This window comes from Columba livia, chromosome 2 (assembly GCF_036013475.1).
Source record: "Columba livia isolate bColLiv1 breed racing homer chromosome 2, bColLiv1.pat.W.v2, whole genome shotgun sequence".
In the NCBI taxonomy this organism is placed as follows: Eukaryota; Metazoa; Chordata; class Aves; order Columbiformes; family Columbidae; genus Columba; species Columba livia.
In genome coordinates this window covers 95113106-95130878 of record NC_088603.1, presented here as the reverse complement: position 1 = coordinate 95130878, position 17773 = coordinate 95113106, and the positions used below count along the sequence as shown (strand labels likewise).

Genomic DNA, 17773 nt, shown 5'->3' with positions numbered 1-17773 from the left:
AGCTTTCCTGTTGTAATTAATCAGAACTCTCTCCTCTCCAACACCTCCATCTTCTGCTTATGCTTTGTTTCATGGGTTCATTTTGAAGAGTGAGTCCTTCTATGCTTAAATAATCATCATTTTTCCTATTTTTATGGTATGGATTAATGTACAGCTTGCTAATATTGAAAGGAGAAACCATGTTACTGACTCATTTTAACCCAGCAGTGAATATTCTTTGCTGGATTTGTTTCCTGCTGTCTTTAGTGAGTTGAAATGGTTAATTGCACCAAATGAGTACTAGAGCTGGTTCACTGTTGATTTCTAGTCCTCCCTGTTGGCTAGAGCCAGATCCAGAGCAGTTGCCCTTCTGTTTACTTTCTTTACCTTCTCTGACAAAATATTGTTGCCTTTGCATGCTTAGAACCTGTTTGTGTTGCTTTCGCAGCAGATGTCTGGGAGTTTAAACCTTCTCACTCAGGAAAAAGTAATGAGAAAATATTTCATTATTGTTTTAGAAACAGAACCTATATTATGCCTAGTTGATGTTGCAATGAGTGGCAATGTCTCGAATAAGGGATGGGTGATCACTTCCAGGAGAACACTGAAAATGTTTTAAAATCTCTTCAAGACTGTCAAGTTAATATTCTTAAGAGCAGCAAACTAACAAGTTTTTACACAACTTTCAAATTCCTACAGGAAATGAAAGTGAGCTGACATTTTGGAAATTTTAAATCATTTGAGTAGTGAATGAGTAAAAGTTGTTTTCCACTTTCTTTTCAAGATTTTACTGCAGTTGTATGTATGTTTTTCCCCTTGCGTGACAATACTCTCACCGTATTTGCTTTTTACTTGTAACTATAATAGCATGGTCTGTCGTAGACAGCATGGTCTTCTTTAAAAGAAAACACTTTAAAATGTGCATTAATTAGTTTTTCAGCATAGCCCTTAAGTATTGTTGCAAATATAGAAGCAGTCTGAGTTCCTACTGAAAACATATAGTTCTAGGAAGCCTGTTTCCTGTAGTTTGGTGTGATAGATGACTTCCTTTCTTTACAGCTAACTGAAGTGTACTTTTCTTTTAATTGTAGGCATTCAACACCTTTATTGATGATATATTTGCTTTTATCATCACTATGCCAACATCTCATAGGCTGGCGTGCTTTAGAGATGATGTTGTGTTCCTGGTCTATCTTTACCAAAGATGGTATGTCTTTCTTTAATATCCATCAGAGTTTTTGTAACACTGTAGGCGGTTGTGTTCTCATTGCTATAAAGAACTATAAAATAGTTTGGGGTAGTGTTCAAGCAGAATTTTGTACCACAGTAATATATAGTATGGTCTGGAAAATGGTAGTTGTGTATATGCCTAGTGAAGGGGATGGTGAGCAGGGGATCCTGAAGAGAAGATCTCAGTACAAATAGCAGCAAAAGTGCTTTCCTATAGCCGACAGTCTGCCTGGACCCATTTTAGCATTCTAAGAGAGTAGTCAAGAAATTCCTCTCCTCACAGCACTCTCCTAATTTTTGTCAGTTAACCCTTCTCCCTCCTCAGAAGAGCAGTCCTCCCTTTCAGCAGGTAGTTTCACATTTGCAAGTTACAACAACAACAAAAATAACCTGAGGCATGAATACCTAAATTCAGGTGAAGGAGAGCAAGTCTTGTATTCACAAACTCACTTAGGAGTTCTGGGCTTCCAGAGCTTGCTGAGGGGCTACTTGCCTACATATGCTCGGTATCTGAGCTGCTCTGCAAGGCACTTGCGAAGGATGTTTTCTGACAAGGGATGGCCCTGCTCTGCTTGCTTCTTTATCTTTTTTCAAACACCAGTTATCAGTTTCTCTTGTAAGCTGAGTATCTGGCGAGTTTCAGATTCTTTACGCAACTAAAGTGAGATGGGGAAGAAGGCCATATGCAGTAATCACTGAAATACTGCTCATAAGTGAAGCTACAGAAAGCGTGCTCTTGTTCTGAAGAATATGAGCGAACAAGAATTTTAAGCCAGGTTCATATTATATCAAAATATATGGATATGTATGTCTAACTGATCATTAGTACTAAATGCAGACTTCAGTTTTGGGTTTATATAATCACACAGAAGTGTACTAAAATAGGTCCCATTCCAAGGTATTTTTCTAAAAGGTAAGAGCTCAACGACTTCTGATAGGGACTGGGCACTGGTTTCAAGTTTGAGAGGCATCCTGAATTGCTTGGGAAGCACTCCAGATATAATACAGCTCTTAAGAGGCCTCATTATGAGACAACTGGTTGGTTAAGTCTCAGTGTGAAGAACCTCACGTGTCTGTAGCTAATCTTTAAAACTGTTGTGGTTTTTGCCACTAATGGGAATAAAAAAATATTATGAGAAAGAAATTAACTTTTAAAATGAAGCGGTACAGAGCTACTTAATTTGTTCCGGTAGCAGACAATGTTGTAACTAATCTTTTGTTTTTCCTACCAGGCTTTATCCTGTGGATAAGAGCAGAGTGAATGAGTATGGAGAATCTTACGAAGAAAAGCCAAAAAAAAAAGCTCATAGAGAATAACTAAGAATTGAAGAAGTTTCTCACCCCTGGACTCTTACTGGCTTCATGTATTATCTGTTCTTAAGGAAGGAAAAACTTATTTAATAAGAGTATTTTTAAAGCTTCTGACAGAACTACATGGACAATACATCTTCTATATTGCCAAAATCTAGTTTTGATATCCTCCTATTTCAATAGGATTTCCTCTTTTGTCCTCACAAGGTCCACAGTCTGCCAGATGTCATTCAATAAACTTCCTGCATTTAAACTTCTCTTCACTGAAGACCTAAGTGACCGGACCATTGTAATTAATATCCAAATATATGTTTTTAAGACAACTCACTAACTCAAAGTGCGGTACCCGTGCCACTAGCCTATGAAAAGTGAAAAAACAAGCCAGTGTGTTACAGCAGAATTGAGCATTATTGCCAAACCGGAGGCTGTCAAAAATAACATGTGTAATATTGGATTATGTGCTAATTACAGATCATTCTTGTTTGATAATGGAAATTCTAGAAATTGTGATTAAAGTTGTAAGTTGTATGTGGGCATTTAAGTTCATAGCTTAAAAAAAAAGTACGGGAAATAACGGATGAGACAGATGGGGTTGTGAAAATTCAAATTCTGCCCACAAGGTAGCAGAGGGCTTCAGTTGTCTTAAACAGAATGAAGATGTGGAAAACCTGTAACATGATTTATTTCAATATGTATCCAAGTTTATATAAATCCTTCTGCATTGTTGACAAACCTTCTGATTTCATGGCATAGCAGATGTTGATATAATGCAAATCATTGTTATGTGCTAGGAAAGTCTCTCAACACATCTTAAATTCTGCAAAATGTGGTACCCCAGTGACCTCCTAGACCAGTTCTCTCATGTTTCAAAAGGAATAATTCCTTGGTCTTTCCTTCTCCCTCCCTGCCCCATTCTTATTTATAAGATGAAACACACATCATTCAGGTGGAATGATTTTTCTCAAATACAATACAGGTTCAACAAACTGCCTGGATAAAGAGCAAAAAAACCAGCCTGGTGAAGAATAGGTATCTTTCTTTCACAGAATTTAAAATCCATATTCCATGGGAACAGTTCATCAAGGGAAGTATTTTGATCTGTTTCTTTCAAACTAGTAATAATAATCAGGTTGAATTATTATACCAAAATTCAAACTTCACAGTTCCATCTAGAAACCATGGTTCTAGATTTTTAAAAGGAGGTTTGTTGGTAAGTGTAATAGAGAGTGCATTCCTTTCAGCAGCACAAAAACACAATTTGAAAAAATCCAAAAGGCAGAACTGTAGTTCCTAATTCCAGTTTTGCTTTGGTCAGTAAGTTTACAAATTAACCTTAATGATTCTTAAGTTTCTTTATTAAACTGCATGCTGTTTGTGCAAGGCTGTTTAACTTCAATTTGTCATTGACTGAAAAAATTAAATAACCTTAAAGAACACAGATCTACTCCTATAGTCTGTAACTACTTTATGAAGTAGATTTTATCTAGTTTTGATACTGCAGAAGTCTGAACATATAAATACTCGAGTCCCAAAAAGATACAGAAATGTGCCTAACTTCTTTTGTTACAGACTAGTCTTTCTTATAATGAAATCCTTCTTACAGGCTGCTGACAATGGAAAAGAGACGCGAAGTGAGTATTTTACTCATGTTCATGTTAAGGTCTCTTCACACTGTTCATTGTAACTGAGGAGCACTGTTGAATTTTTTAGCATTAAACACACATAAATAAATCTATGCAAAACTGGGATTGCATTTGCTCTATCATAAAGTTGGTTTGGATTTGTTTGGAAGGAGCTCTTTGCTGTTAAACAAACTAACTTGGGACTCCTCTGTTTCATAATAGCTAAATGTAAATGTGTGAAAAACTTTCCTGATATAAATAATGCATATAGCACATTCCCTTTTTGTGCCATTTCAAAACAATCCAGTCATTGGTTCTTGTAGAATAGCTTTGGAAAGTCCAGAATACCACATTGAGACGTTTCTAATGTTTCATCTTTAATTTTTGTTAGTAGCTGTTCAAAAAAAATCTCTCTTGCACCTTTACATACTGTGAGTTTATTGGTCTTCTGTCTTGAATTTCTGATGACAATGACCTCATAATATCCTATACTGTAGACATAAAGAATATAAAATTAGAACATTTTAAGTCTTTACAGTGAACGAGACTTTCCTGTTCAAGTCATTGTTTTATGCATTCCATTTCCAAATAAAAGACTTGGCGTATGGGATAGTTACCTTTTGTTGTTGGAAAGCTGATGAAAAACTCTATAAGCAGTGTAACTTTGGAGATATTAAATGACATGTTTTAACTTTCTAGTTTTGGAAATGACTTCAGCTTAAAACAGAACTGTGGTTCTGTATGTGATTAATGCAGAAGGAAAGCTGACATATAGAATTTCATTGAATATACTGCAGGTTGTGCTGGATTATCAGTATCTGTGATCTGTTTCAGAGTTCAAGAATAACTTTAAAACTTCCTCACTTCTAAGAGGAGTAGCTGTGGTAAGTGAGTAGGTGACCTTTTCCCATTCTTCATTAGGCTTCTAATGAATTTGGAAATTAAAAGATTACAGTGAGTTGGGGGTAGGGCTGTTTTAGAGTTAATTGGGAGAATCATCACATGCATCTGGTAGATACTCTTACAAAGCATTTAATAGTGCATAATGACAACCATCATCATTCTCTATGGACAGAAGCGAAGACAAAATGCAATTTCCTGCTCATCTTCACCTGCTGACTGTGTTCTCCAAGAGATGACCTTCTGCCCTTATGACTTTTTCCCTGGAGCTCACTGAGTTACAAAATGGGCAGCAGCTGAAGAACTCTACTGTGCTCTGCTTCTGTGGCTGCTAAAGCAGGTGCTGTATATACCACTGATGTATATACAGTATGTATGTGTATACAGATGTATGACTCAGCACTGCTGTATGTTCCCTTTTCATATGGCATTACACTCCAGGAGTTGTCAGCTACAGCTCAGTGCCAGAGGCGTTCAGACGGATAATTCTGTAGTTTGTCTGCACGCATCACATTTTCCAGTTTTTCCATCAGAAGATAAATCTCATGTTGAAGAAGGGAAACATGATAATTTATTAGTAATGCTGGTCCTCTCTATGCTACAGCTTTGCAATGTTGTAAGATGGAATCCAGCGTAGGTGGGAAGGGACCTCGGGAGTCTGTCTAGTACCAGCACAGCATCTTCCCCCACTTACAGACTGATCAGGCTTTCCTGGTAGTCGTGTGTAAAACCCTCCAGGTGAATAAATGTAGCTATAGATGTTGAGAAATACAGCCAGAAAGAGCCCAACTTTCCCAGATGCCTGATGACTGTCTCTGAATGCTTCCCCTCTCACACTAGGAGAGGTTTGGTCCTGTGTCTGTGAGGTTTAAGGCACTTTTCCAGCGGTTGCAGACACATTTAAGAATTTCTCTTAGTATGGGAGGAAACGGTGCTGTCTCCCAAGTTTTCATCCATCTATGTTAAATACCACTGCTTCTTCTTAAGGATATTTGGAGCTAATCAGTTCACTCAAGCTTTTCCTTTATGCAATTCTATTTCTTACTGCTCCTTTTAATATTGAGTCCCCCAAAATCCTGTTTGTTTGTTTGTTTGTTTATCCTACCACCCCACACACCCTGATGAGTATACCTGCATCAAAAGGAACAAAAATACTTTAGATTCAAAAGACAAACACTTGAACACTGGGAAGGGAATTCTGTCTCATGCTGTCTTCCTGTATTCAGTTCAAAGGATCACGTAGCTTCTCCCCTTCTCCTCCCAGCTTTCTGTTCAGCAGTACTCTGTCCTTTTAGTCCTTGCTGTGTGGTACACACAAAACTCCTTACAAACTGTTTTGGGTATAAAATGTACCAGCCTCTCAGTTTGTGGCCCCTAATATTCTCCATAGTCATCCACAGCTCCACAATCCTTGTTAACTTAAGACAGAACTCTTTGATGGTTGCTTTTATGATGATTTGTCCTTCTAGTCTTGCACTTCTGCAAAGACTCATGGGCTATCTTACTTTAATTCTGGACTTTGAAGAGTTCACCATGAACATTTTTATTAGGCATTAATTGCCTCTAGCAGTCTCTAGCCACAGGTTAGCCTGTGTTGTGCAGCCTAAGGGACAGGTAGATGTTTCACTGCCATGGTTCATCTGCAAGCGCTGCTCCAGCTAACCACCCAGCTGCTGAAGCAAGAGCTTGTGAGCATATACTTGGGAATTGCAGCTGTATTCTTCACTCCCATTCCTGAGGGGAGACCTTGTCATTGTCTACAACTATCTGAAAGGAGATTGTAGCATGGTTGGTCTCTTCTCCTAAGTAGCAAGTGATAGGAAAAGGGGAAAGGGTCTCAAGTTGCGCCAGGGGAGGTTTAGATTGGATATGAGGAAAAATTTCTTCATGGAAAGAGTTGTCAGGTGTTGGAACAGGCTGCCCAGGAAGTGGTGGAGTCACCATCCCTGGACGTGTTTAAAAGACGTGTAGATGAGGCTCTTAAGGACATGGTTTAGTGACAGTGCTAGGTTATGGTTGGACTCGATGATTTTGAGAGTGTTTTTCAACCAAAATGATTCTATGATTCTGTTCAGAACACTAGGCTTGGCACAGCTGCAGCTTAGTGGTACATAACACTCAATGTCTGGCTCAGGGCCAGTCAGCAGTGGCCCTCTGGTACACTTTGCTTCCTTGCTGCCCTGCAGCCTCCTATCTGCATCACTTGCAAGCTTCAGCTCAAAGAGTTGTCACAGGTACCTAGTTTGGACTGACTTCCACAGGATCTACTGAAGTATAGCCTCTACTTTTCCAACTGGACTTAGCAATTTACATTTCCCATACTGAAGTTCTCAGCTCTTTCCATACCTGCTGTTTAGTCTCTGTCATAAGCAGGTGTTTCATTGAGACCACATCTGGAATATTGTGTCCAGTTCTGGGCCCCTCAGTTCCAGAAGGACAGGGAACTGCTGGAGAGAGTCCAGCGTAGGGCAACAAAGATGATGAAGGGAGTGGAGCATCTCCCTTATGGGGAAAGGCTGAGGGAGCTGGGGCTCTTTAGCTTGGAGAAGAGGAGACTGAGGGGTGACCTCATTAATGTTTATAAATATGTAAAGGGTGAGAGTCATGAGGTTGGAGCCAGGCTCTTCTCAGTGACAACCAATGATAAGACAAGGGGTAATGGGTTCAAACTGGAACACAGGAGCTTCCACTTAAATATGAGAAGAAACTTCTTCACAGTGAGGGTGACAGAGCACTGGAACAGGCTGCCCTGGAAGGTTGTGGAGTCTCCTTCTCTGGAGACATTCCTGTGTAACCTCATCTAGTTGTTCCTGCTCCAGCAGGGGGATTGGGCTAGATGATCTTTTGAGGTCCCTTCCAATCCCTAACATTCTGTGATCCTGTGATTTCCCCAGTGCTGATCAGGAGAACAGAAAGCAATAAGCAGTGTTTCATTTCATAAAACTGCCAAAACCCTTCATCAGCTTGCTTGAGAAAGAACTGCTTAGCCTCACCCTCTCTGCCATCCCAGAAGTTGTTGCAAAGATACATAGGAGGAAAAAAAATTAACTTGAACCAGGAATTTGTACTGTTTCAAGCCAACTCTGATTTCATAAACTTGGGGATCTCAGAAGACTAGTGTCAGAGGACCAGGCAATCTGCAAAAAGTCCCAGTCACAGACCTTGACTCCGCTATCCTTGGAACACAGTAAGCATTGCCCTGCAGCCTCATATAGGCTACCTCTGATCCTCTCGAGCTATGCCAAACGTGCAAGGATCAGCAGTACATTATGGATCAGTTTGCTTATTATCAAAATCCTCCACTGATCAAAAAAACAAAAAGCAGACTTGAAGACACAAGGCTCTGCATGCATCCATGTCCTTCACTGCTGCTTTCTCCATCTGATCACTTCACAGAACTAGAATTTCAAGAAGTAGCTTACAAAGAGGAAACAGAGACACATTCACCCTTTTGGGGAACAGGGAAGGGGAAAGGTAGAAAGTGTTATTTGGTTATGCTGTGGTTTTAAATGATTGGTTGTAAATACCTCTAGCTGGAGTGCCAAACAAGCCCCTTAGACTTCCTGGCTTTCTGTCCCAGGATTTCAGAAAGGATTTGCTTCTTCTGCTAATCAGCTCTAGCCATTCTCAGTCTGCAACAATATTTTTTAAAAAGCTGCTCTTTTCTGCTGGGCTCTGCATTTCTAAAGGCAGCACAGTCTTTCACTGAAAGTCTCCCAGTGACAAAGGCTAACTCAGTTCATACACAAAACAGGTATTTCATTCTGCTGAAGATTTGACCAGCTCTTCAATTCAGCTACCAGCAGGATCATATATTTTTCTTCTTTCAGATTAATCCTCTCCAGCATCTTTTTCCCAGGTTAAATGTAGTTCCATAGTTCTTTCTTGGGACTGTATCCTGGCATCACAGTACTGGTGCAGAGCTCTGAAGGGTTCAGCAGAGAAGTGAAAGGATACTCCCTTCTCTAATACAGTTGCCAACTACCAACTCTTTCTTAGCATGAAGATGAAAATTTATTATAATAATTGACAACCTTTGAAGTGAGATAGTAACACCTAGGTTTGCCAAGGCCAAGAGTAAATGCTAAGAAAAGTGCTTTGTTTATAGGAGAAGAAGAAGATGTCTCAGCACGCAGAGCTTTTCACAGAATTACAGAATGTCAGGGATTGGAAGGGACCTCGAAAGATCATCCAGTCCAATCCCCCTGCCGGAGCAGGAACACCCAGATGAGGTTACACAGGAAGGCATCCGGGCGGGTTTTGAATGTCTCCAGAGAAGGAGACTCCACAACCTCCCTGGGCAGCCTGTTCCAGTGCTCTGGCACCCTCACTGAGAAGAAGTTTCTTCTCAAATTTAAGTGCAACCTCTTGTGTTCCAATCTGAACCCATTCTTTTCTACCACTGGACAATTTCTGGACTGAGGTTTAGTGCACATGGACTCTCATCCCACTGCCACAGGGGCAGGACGTGCTTTACATTGTGCTGTCGAGCCTTGTGGCACAACGACCCACAAACATGAGCTAAGAAGACTTGGAGCACTTGTGCAGCATCTACTCCACACATACAAATGAGAAGTCATTTTTTTTTGCTAGTGCTCCTGGTAGATGGCAGATAGCAAGCAGCTTCTGCAGGGAAATGCTGGTTTTATTTCTCCTTTCCTAACATACCCACATATAGCAAGACACGTCTTTTCCTTCATTGCAACACCATACTACCAGTTTGTAAGCTTGCATTTAAGTGTACAGGGTTAAGATACTAAAGCTGAGATACACTTACTATTTCTCACATAGCAGGCTCCCTCTGGGGGTGCAAGCACAGGACCGAGAGCAGAGCTCCCACCACCCAAGAACAGATACATGAAATGGAAATAGTCCATTAATGGTCAGCAGGGAATGCCATCCAAGAGACCAGGTAGAACAAGGTTCTGCACACAAAAATGAAACAAAGAACCCATTTGAAAAAACTCCCATATATGGTGAAAATGCAGAGGATTACAAGGCATGAAAGGTGGTCAAAGAGCCCCCTTCAAGAACAGGGAGAGAATGCTCCAGCAGTAAACCCAGGTAAAGACACCATGGCTGATCAACACCACCTCTTCACTGCCAGCAGACTCCCCACCCCTTCAGTACAGGAAGGCCGCTGCTTTTTTATGAATCTTTTGCCACCGCAGACTCTGTAATCACATAGTAAAAAAAATAACCCAGTGAGGTGTAAAGTATTGAGTAAATATAATTTTTAGGAGCCAGCTGTGCACATATCTTCTGCTCTACCTTTCTCATGTTGTACCTGGGCAGAGTAAATTTTGATGCAAACTGGTGGGTGACGTAGGCATCTTCAGCACTGAAGTAGCACTCAGAGTCTGAAAGCAACTGGACAGACCACGCCTGGGACACGAAGAGATCTGTGCCAAAGGGAATGAGTTTGTGTGGAGGTATCAAAACTTAAGAGTCTCATCTGCATGAATAGAGGCACGTCAACACAGCGTGAGCTTGCAGAAAGTAGTAATTCGGTACGGACTGAACCCACAATGCGGTGGTTTAACCCCAACTGGCAACTAAGCAGCACACAGCCATTCACTCCCTTCCTCTGCCCAGTGGGATGGGGAAAAGGGTAAAAATGAAAAGAAACTTTTAGGTTGAGAGAAAAACAAGTTGATAATTAAAAATAAATAATAATGTAAAAAAAAAAAAAAAACCTGTAAGGAAAAATTAATAACAAAGAGAAATAAAAATAAAACCCAAGAAAGACAAAAGATACAAATGAAAACAATTGATCACCATCAACTGACTGATGCCCAGCTAGTTCCTGAGCAGCAGCCCCCTGGCCAACCTCCCTCCCAGTTTTATTGCTGAGCATGACATCATATGGTGTGGAATACCCCTTTGGTCAGCTGTCCTGACTGTGTCCCCTTCCAACTCCTTGTGCACCCCCAGCCTACTCACTGGTGGGGCAGTTTGAGGAGCAGAAAAGGCTTTGACACTGTTGAAGTCCTGCTCAGTAGTAACACAAACGTTAGTGTGATATCAGCGTTATTTTTGGCACAAATCCAAAACATAGCCCCGTACAAGCTACTATGAAGAAAAGTAACTCTACCCCAATTGAAAGCAGCACACATGGAAAATTAATCTTCCCTCAAACTCTCCAATACCGAAAGGCAGTGTGAAACATGAGGAAGAGCATGCCTGAGGAAGAGCAAAGTATGACACACTTAGGCCTGGCTGGCTGTCAGCCAAGAGGCTGAGGAAAGGATCAAAGAGTTTTGGAGGAAAGCTTGTATTGGGACGTGCGACGCAGTGCTGAACATTGATTAAACAGAACCCAAAAGTTCAAAGTTTGACCAGCGCGGGGTGTGTCTGATGCAATGAAGACTGTGACTCTGAGGAGGTAAATGCAGGAGGAGAAGCAAGGGCTGAGCCTCTGTCTTAAGGAACAACAGGCAAGTAGGGAGAAGCTGAATCAAATAGAGAGGCTGGGTCTGGTGTGAGAAGAGGGGCACATCATGCAGGAAGCATCACACAGTGTGAGAGACACACAGTGGCCTGGAAAAAAGCAGTTAAAAGGTGGAAAAGGGGAAAAAAGTACGATGGGGATAACATTAGGTCTGAATTGAAGGATAAATTTTGTTGAGGAGAAGTGTAACTTCATTATTTGTCCAGACCTGGGTTTCCAGTATAATAACGACATGGATATACTGGAGTGAGCCCAGTGAACTTGCCACTAAGGGACACTAAGATGATTAAGGAGCTGGAGCATCTGACACAAGAGGAGACACTAAGGCAGCTGTGACCATTTAGCCCCAAGAAGGAAAGGCTCAGTGGGGATTGTATCAAAGTGTATAAATAGCTGTTGTAAGCAAGATGGATCCAAACTTTTCTCAATAGTACCCGGTAACAGGGCAAGAGACAGTGGGCACAAACTAAAGCGCAGGAAATTCCACTTAAACCTGAAAAAACTTCTTACTCTGAGGGTGACAAAACACTGGAGCAGGTTGGCAAGAAAGGTTGTGGAGTCTCCATCCTTGGGGATACTCAAAACCTGATTAGACACAGCACTGAGAAAACTGCTTTAAGTGACCCTGCTTTCAGGGAGTCCATAGACACCTCCGTAGATGTTTTCCAGCCTCAGCTGTTCTACGACTCTGTGATTCTATTATTTTCCTTATTCATCCTTCTAAAGAAAAAACTTTACTCCTTTTCCACGTCACTTCATTCCCCCTCTCCTTGCTGAATTGTCTCCCCAGCCCAACAGTGGACACACAGAAAACCATGTGGCACCTGTACAAAACAGCAGAAGGAAAGAGACCCCTTTAGCCTGGTCCCAGCAGTCCTCCTGTCCCTCCTCACCATTGCTGTGGTCATTGCCATCAAGAAGACATCAACAAGAGGCACAGGTAGGGACTTTGTGAGAGGCTTACCAACAGCTGGTAGAAAGGGTCAAGAGACCTTTTCCAAAATTCAGTCTGTGGCAAAAGCCCAGCCATCTGCAACGAGAATGTCAACCAGCTTTGAGAACACAGATCTGCCACCGGCAGAGCTAAGGCCAAGTAGTTGCAACCTCAACTGCAACCAGCATGTTCTCAGCTGTGGGAACGTCCTTCACTACCACCGCATCCAATAGCTTCCTTGCACACTTGTCCTGGGGCTGCACCACCACAGGAAGACCTGCTGATAGAAAGGCATCGAACAATGTCCATCTCTTCAAGGAGATCCTAAACATCAAGATCTCACAGTTGGTAGTTCCTCCTCACCTTTATGCCATTGCCTTCTCCAGTGTCAACCCACTGGCTGCTGAGGAGGACTCCGTTGTAGCAGTCAAGGGTTGGGTTGTCATTTTAAAGACTAAACTCTTTATCTTCCTTCTCCTTGCCTGCCTGCCTGCCTGCCTTCCTTCCTTCCTCACAAGAAAGGGTGAACCTTGTATTTGCCTCATGCCTAGCTGCATTAGACATCACCACTGGATTATACCTTGGGGGTGCCGTCACCTTTGGAGAAACAGAAGGAAGCATAGGTAGGAGTAGTTATATCTATATAGTCCTAAAATCACATTTGGCCCTTTGAAGGCAACCAGGAGGCTGATGTGGCCCCCAGTGAGAATGAGTTTGACACCTCTGATATATGGAGTCCTGATCCTAAAACGGGTTCCTTGGAAGGTGTGTGCACAAACGCAGGCACGTCGCAAGAAGAGCCAGAGGCCACGAATGCACTGCAAAGAGCAAGTTTTATTTTAGTTACCTCTCTACTGGGGGATCTCCGAAGCCACACCTGAGCTCCCAGGCAGAGGTGACACAGGTGGGGACGCAGGTTCTGGTCAGTTCATCCCGGCTGGAAGATGGCGGGGCCTGCTGAGCTCGCCTGTATTTCAAGGCTTCAGGCAGGGGCAGCCTCCCGCTCTTTCTCACAACAAAGCAGGAATCTCAGACATGGTGATAAGGTGCCTAGAGTTTCTCACAGGCCTGTGTTATCTAACACAGAGGTTCTACTCATCAAGCACACAAGGTCAGTAAAACAATTAGTGTGATGTATGTGCTTTTTCTACAGACAGCTGCAAGTCACTTGGGCTTATTTACATTTAGCTAATCTCCTCGCCAAATCTTCCGCTATATTCCCACACAGAAGGGAATCTTCCTGGTTTCTTCCAGAAGACATCTACCTTAACAATCTAGCAAAACTCACTTAGAAACTTCTTCCAACACCTTAAAAACTTCCCTCAACACCTTTCCTGACTGTAGTTCACACCACCCCAAGCCTCCTGAAACCGCACAGCATGAATTCCCCACCAACAAAGCCGTCTGAAAACAAAAGCCTAGATGACCGGCCGGAAGCCGTGTGACACACCGGTGGCGGCCAGTGCCGCTCCTCCGCCTCACAGACCCCTCGCTGTGCCTCCCACCCCGCCCCAGCCCGGGCCCGCGGCCGCGACAGACGGCGCCGGCAGAGGAAGGAGCCCCGGAGCTGGACAGCGGCCTCCTGCCCCGCCCCGCCCCGCCCCGCCCCGCCCCGCCCGCCCCGGCCACCGCCCCCCGCGGCCACGCTGGGGTACGGCGGCGCCCGACACAGCAGCTACGAGGAGCTTTTGCGAGGGTGTTTTCTCCTCCCCCCCACTTCCCCCTTTTTTAAATTAATACTTTTAATTACTTAAAACAGCAGCCCCGCCCGCCGGCGGCTGTGTGGTGTATCGGAGCGCAGTGGTGCGGGCGGGGAGCGCGGGGCTGCCCCAGGTGGCGGTGGCTCCCGCCGCACAACATGGCGGGCGCGAAGCCCTTCGCGGCGGTGCTGGCCGCCCTGCGCGGCTGCTACGCCGAGGTCAACCCGCTGGAGACCTTCATCCAGCGGCTGCGGGAAAGCGGCGCCGGGGAGGCCGAGGTATTGCGGGGCGACGACGCCCCCTGCTACCGGACCTTCGTGGGGCAGTGCGTGGTGTGCGTCCCCCGCGGGGCCCGCGCCATCCCCCGGCCATTCACCTTCCAGCAGGTAGGAGCGATGCGCCGCTCGCACCTGCGCCGGGCCCGGGGCGGACACAGCAGCGCAGCCCCCGCGGAGGAGCGAGCCCTGCCGGGCGCCCGGGTGCGAGCCCCCTGGGGTGGCGGCGGACGGCGCGGACGCTCAGGGCCGCCGCCCGCCCTTGGGGGCCGCCGGGGCGCTCCTTGCCCTCCGTGCCTCCGCCGCGGCCCTTCGCCCCTCGTGGCCGCCGCCGGCCGGGCCTTCCCGCTGGGCGTCCCCTGCCACCTCCAGCCTCCCCGGCTGTGGGCTCTGGCCAGCGGGGAGCGGTGGGGGATCATCCCCCGCTCCCCTCTGCCGGGGGTGGGCGAGCGAAGTCGTTGTGCCGGCGGGTGGGTGGTTGGAAAACGCAGCAGGTCTGCGCGCCCGGGGGTTCCCCCACTGTCTGCGTGCCCTATGGGGTAGGAGCGAGCAAACCAAATGTGGCCGGGGAGCAACGGGAAATGAGAAGTGTCACTTTCCCACTCTTGAAAGGGTGGAGGAGAGGGGGGGAAAACCCACTTGCAGGTCGGTGTTCGAGCAGAATGAACTTTTCAGAGGCGAAAGGCTGCTTTTCTCTCCAGTACCACATGCGTGAGCAGAGCTGCGCTATGGTAGGAAACAAACTTTGCGAGCTTGTTGAGCGGGTTTTCCAATTGTGAACTGAGTTGTTCAGTTGAACTTTATGCAAAAGGAAAGGGAGGCCTCAAGAATATCAGCGTTAGTTCCCTGGAGGCTGGAGCCTGCATAAGCTCATATCTACGGGCACAGTGACCTGGAGGCTGGGCTGCTGGGGGAGCCAAGGGAAGCAGTGTAGGGTGTTTCCTGGGCATGAAAACCAGGATCAAAAGGGCAGACATTAAAAAGACTTCCTTAAAGTCGTAGGCCCGTGTGGCTGCGTGTAAACATCTTGTAGTAGACTTGAAAATCGTTCCTTTTGGGTATGGCGCTGGCGAATCATTAGTATTGCTCTGAAAGGGTTTAATTTAAAGCGAATGTCTAGGACTGTGTCTCTTTCATGTCCGTTTATTCAAAGTGTATATTGTAGTTAATGTAATAGTCAGTAATAAAAGCTTTTTCTTTTTTCTTTCTTTAGTTATCTAGTCAGAGTGAAGTCATCACAAGAGTCATTCAGAGACTGTGTGAAAAGAGAAAGAAGAATGTCCTTGCATATGGATACTCCTTATTGGATGAAAACAGTTCTGATTTCCATATCATGCCGTCTTCAAATATATACAGCTACCTACCCAATACTGCAACAGAGACTCTTCGTATGAGTGGCTTCTGGGAAACGCTGCTGAGCAGGATAGGGGATGATGTGATGATGTATTTATTGGAACACTGTGCAATCTTTATGCTGGTCCCCCGTAGTAATTGTTACCAAGTCTGTGGGCAACCAGTTTATGAGCTTATTTCACATAATGTAGACTCATCCCCAGTGTTTGTTAAACAAAGATTTTCAAAGCCTAAACGTAGTAGCTTGCTTGACTATATGCAAAAAAGGCTTATGTTTCATAGGCAGTATCTTTCAAAGTCGCATTGGTGGAAATACAGACAAAGACTTGAAGCTAATGTCTCCAGCATGGGAAATAAAAAAAATAACAAGAAACAAAGCGTAGTGTCCGGTTACCAGTATTCTGCAAAAACTGTTTCTAAAGCAAGCAAAGAGATGAGAATGGTTACTGAACATGTGGAAAAACAGAGTAGCTCCGGTTTATATTTGTCAGCTACAGCACCATCCTTAAAAAGGAAGCTTAATAGGGAACAACTTGAAATTCCAGCTAAGAGAGGAAAAGTAGAGAAAGTGAGAGAGGAAAAGGCATGTAATCTCACTCCTGATGTAAACCAAGCTAGTTCCAAGAGATACAGAACTGACTATGTAGAATCACATTCTGTAAGTCTCATTAAAAAAAAGCACATTTCTCAAAGAAGTAACAGTGATATGTCTGGTCCTTCTTTAGTTCAAAGTTCTTGTGACGGGAAGAAGTTTGTGGCAGGAGAAAGCTCTTTTCTGCGAGGAGTTCAGAGTAACAAACCTTTAAAGTCCAGAAATGAAATGCAAGCAGAATCCTGTAGGAAAGGAGTAGAGATGCACACGTATAAATCTCAGCTGGATTCTGTACAAATCAGCCCCCTGGAGGGTATTTCTTCAGAATGCAGAAGGCGGGAAAGTCCCCTAGCTCATTTGGCAAAGAAGTTACCAAATACACTCCTGCGTTCTGCAGTGTACATTGACAGGAAGCTGCTTCTGTATTCTCGCAGGAGTTTCCAAGAATGCTTTCCTAAATCGTTTTTACTGAATCGCTTGCAGGGCTGTCAGGCAGGTGGAAGACGGCTTATAGAAACGATATTCTTAAGGCAAAATCTGTTGGAGCAAAAGCACAGACAAAATCGGCCACATCACATCTGGAGAAAGAAGAGGTTGCCCAAACGCTACTGGCAAATGAGACATACATTTCAGAAGCTGTTAACAAATCATGGAAAGTGCCCTTACGTAGTTATTTTGAAAAAAAATTGCCCTGTCTGGATATCTGAAACCAGTGTGAGAAAAGCCGAGCTGCCTTGTCGGGCAGCCTTGCCTGGGGAAGCAGAGGTTCGCGAGGAAGCAGAGCAGTTTGGGAAAGAGCCTGCTAAGCATGTGACAAGCAGCAGATGCATATCTGGTTGCACTGATGTGACAGACAATTTACGCGCTCCTCTTGCAAAATCTGTGGGCGGGGAGTCGCGGAGTGGGGAGCGAAACCCAGGAGAGGTGTGTGATTCAGCCCTCCGGGCGCTCCTCAAGCAGCACAGCAGCCACTGGCAGGTGTACATTTTTGTGAGGGAGTGCCTGGAGCGGGTCGTACCTGCTGAGCTTTGGGGCTCAAACCATAACAAGTGCCGGTTCTTAAAAAACGTGAAAGCGTTCATTTCCATGGGGAAGTTTGCTAAGCTTTCGTTGCGGGAGTTGATGTGGAAGATGAGAGTGAATGACTGCATGTGGCTTCGTCTAGTCAAAGGTACTTCTTATGTTAAAGAGCTAAGTGCTGTGGGTGTCAGGCAATATTTAAGGTGGGAAGGGGAAGGTATTGAATCTGGTTTTTGAGTTATCTGGTTCATTGGTGGTAACCGTAGCCAAGAGAGCAAACCTGGTAGTGTTTGTAATTGATGGTGGAAAAACACTTAAGCCTGTTTTCCTTCCAGAACATCAGTTTTCACTGTTTTCATTCACCTTTTTGTGTTTAATGGGATGACATTTTCACAAACATGAATGC

The 17773-nt window shown here is 44.2% G+C and overlaps 2 protein-coding genes across 4 annotated transcripts in view; both read left to right on the top strand.

Annotated features, from left to right (window-relative positions):
* The window catches only part of CLPTM1L (CLPTM1 like), a 28758-nt gene extending 23925 nt beyond the window's left edge, over positions 1 to 4833 (top strand). The window contains exons 16-17 of the mRNA XM_065052902.1: positions 1071 to 1186; positions 2442 to 4833. Coding sequence (XP_064908974.1) covers positions 1071 to 1186; positions 2442 to 2526 — 201 coding nt within the window. The 3' untranslated portion in view covers positions 2527 to 4833. The remainder of the gene's footprint in view (positions 1 to 1070; positions 1187 to 2441) is intronic.
* Positions 4834 to 14059: 9226 nt separating this feature from the next.
* Positions 14060 to 17773, top strand: part of TERT (telomerase reverse transcriptase) — a 36512-nt gene continuing 32798 nt past the window's right edge. For 2 of the 3 annotated variants that reach the window (XM_065052900.1, XM_065052899.1), the window contains exons 1-2: positions 14060 to 14513; positions 15616 to 17518. In XM_065052900.1, the coding sequence (XP_064908972.1) occupies positions 14286 to 14513; positions 15616 to 17518 (2131 nt within the window). In that variant the 5' untranslated portion in view covers positions 14060 to 14285. Of the gene's footprint in view, positions 14514 to 14565; positions 15134 to 15615; positions 17519 to 17773 lie in introns of those variants that run through there. The other variant, XM_021297820.2, reaches the window with a different exon arrangement.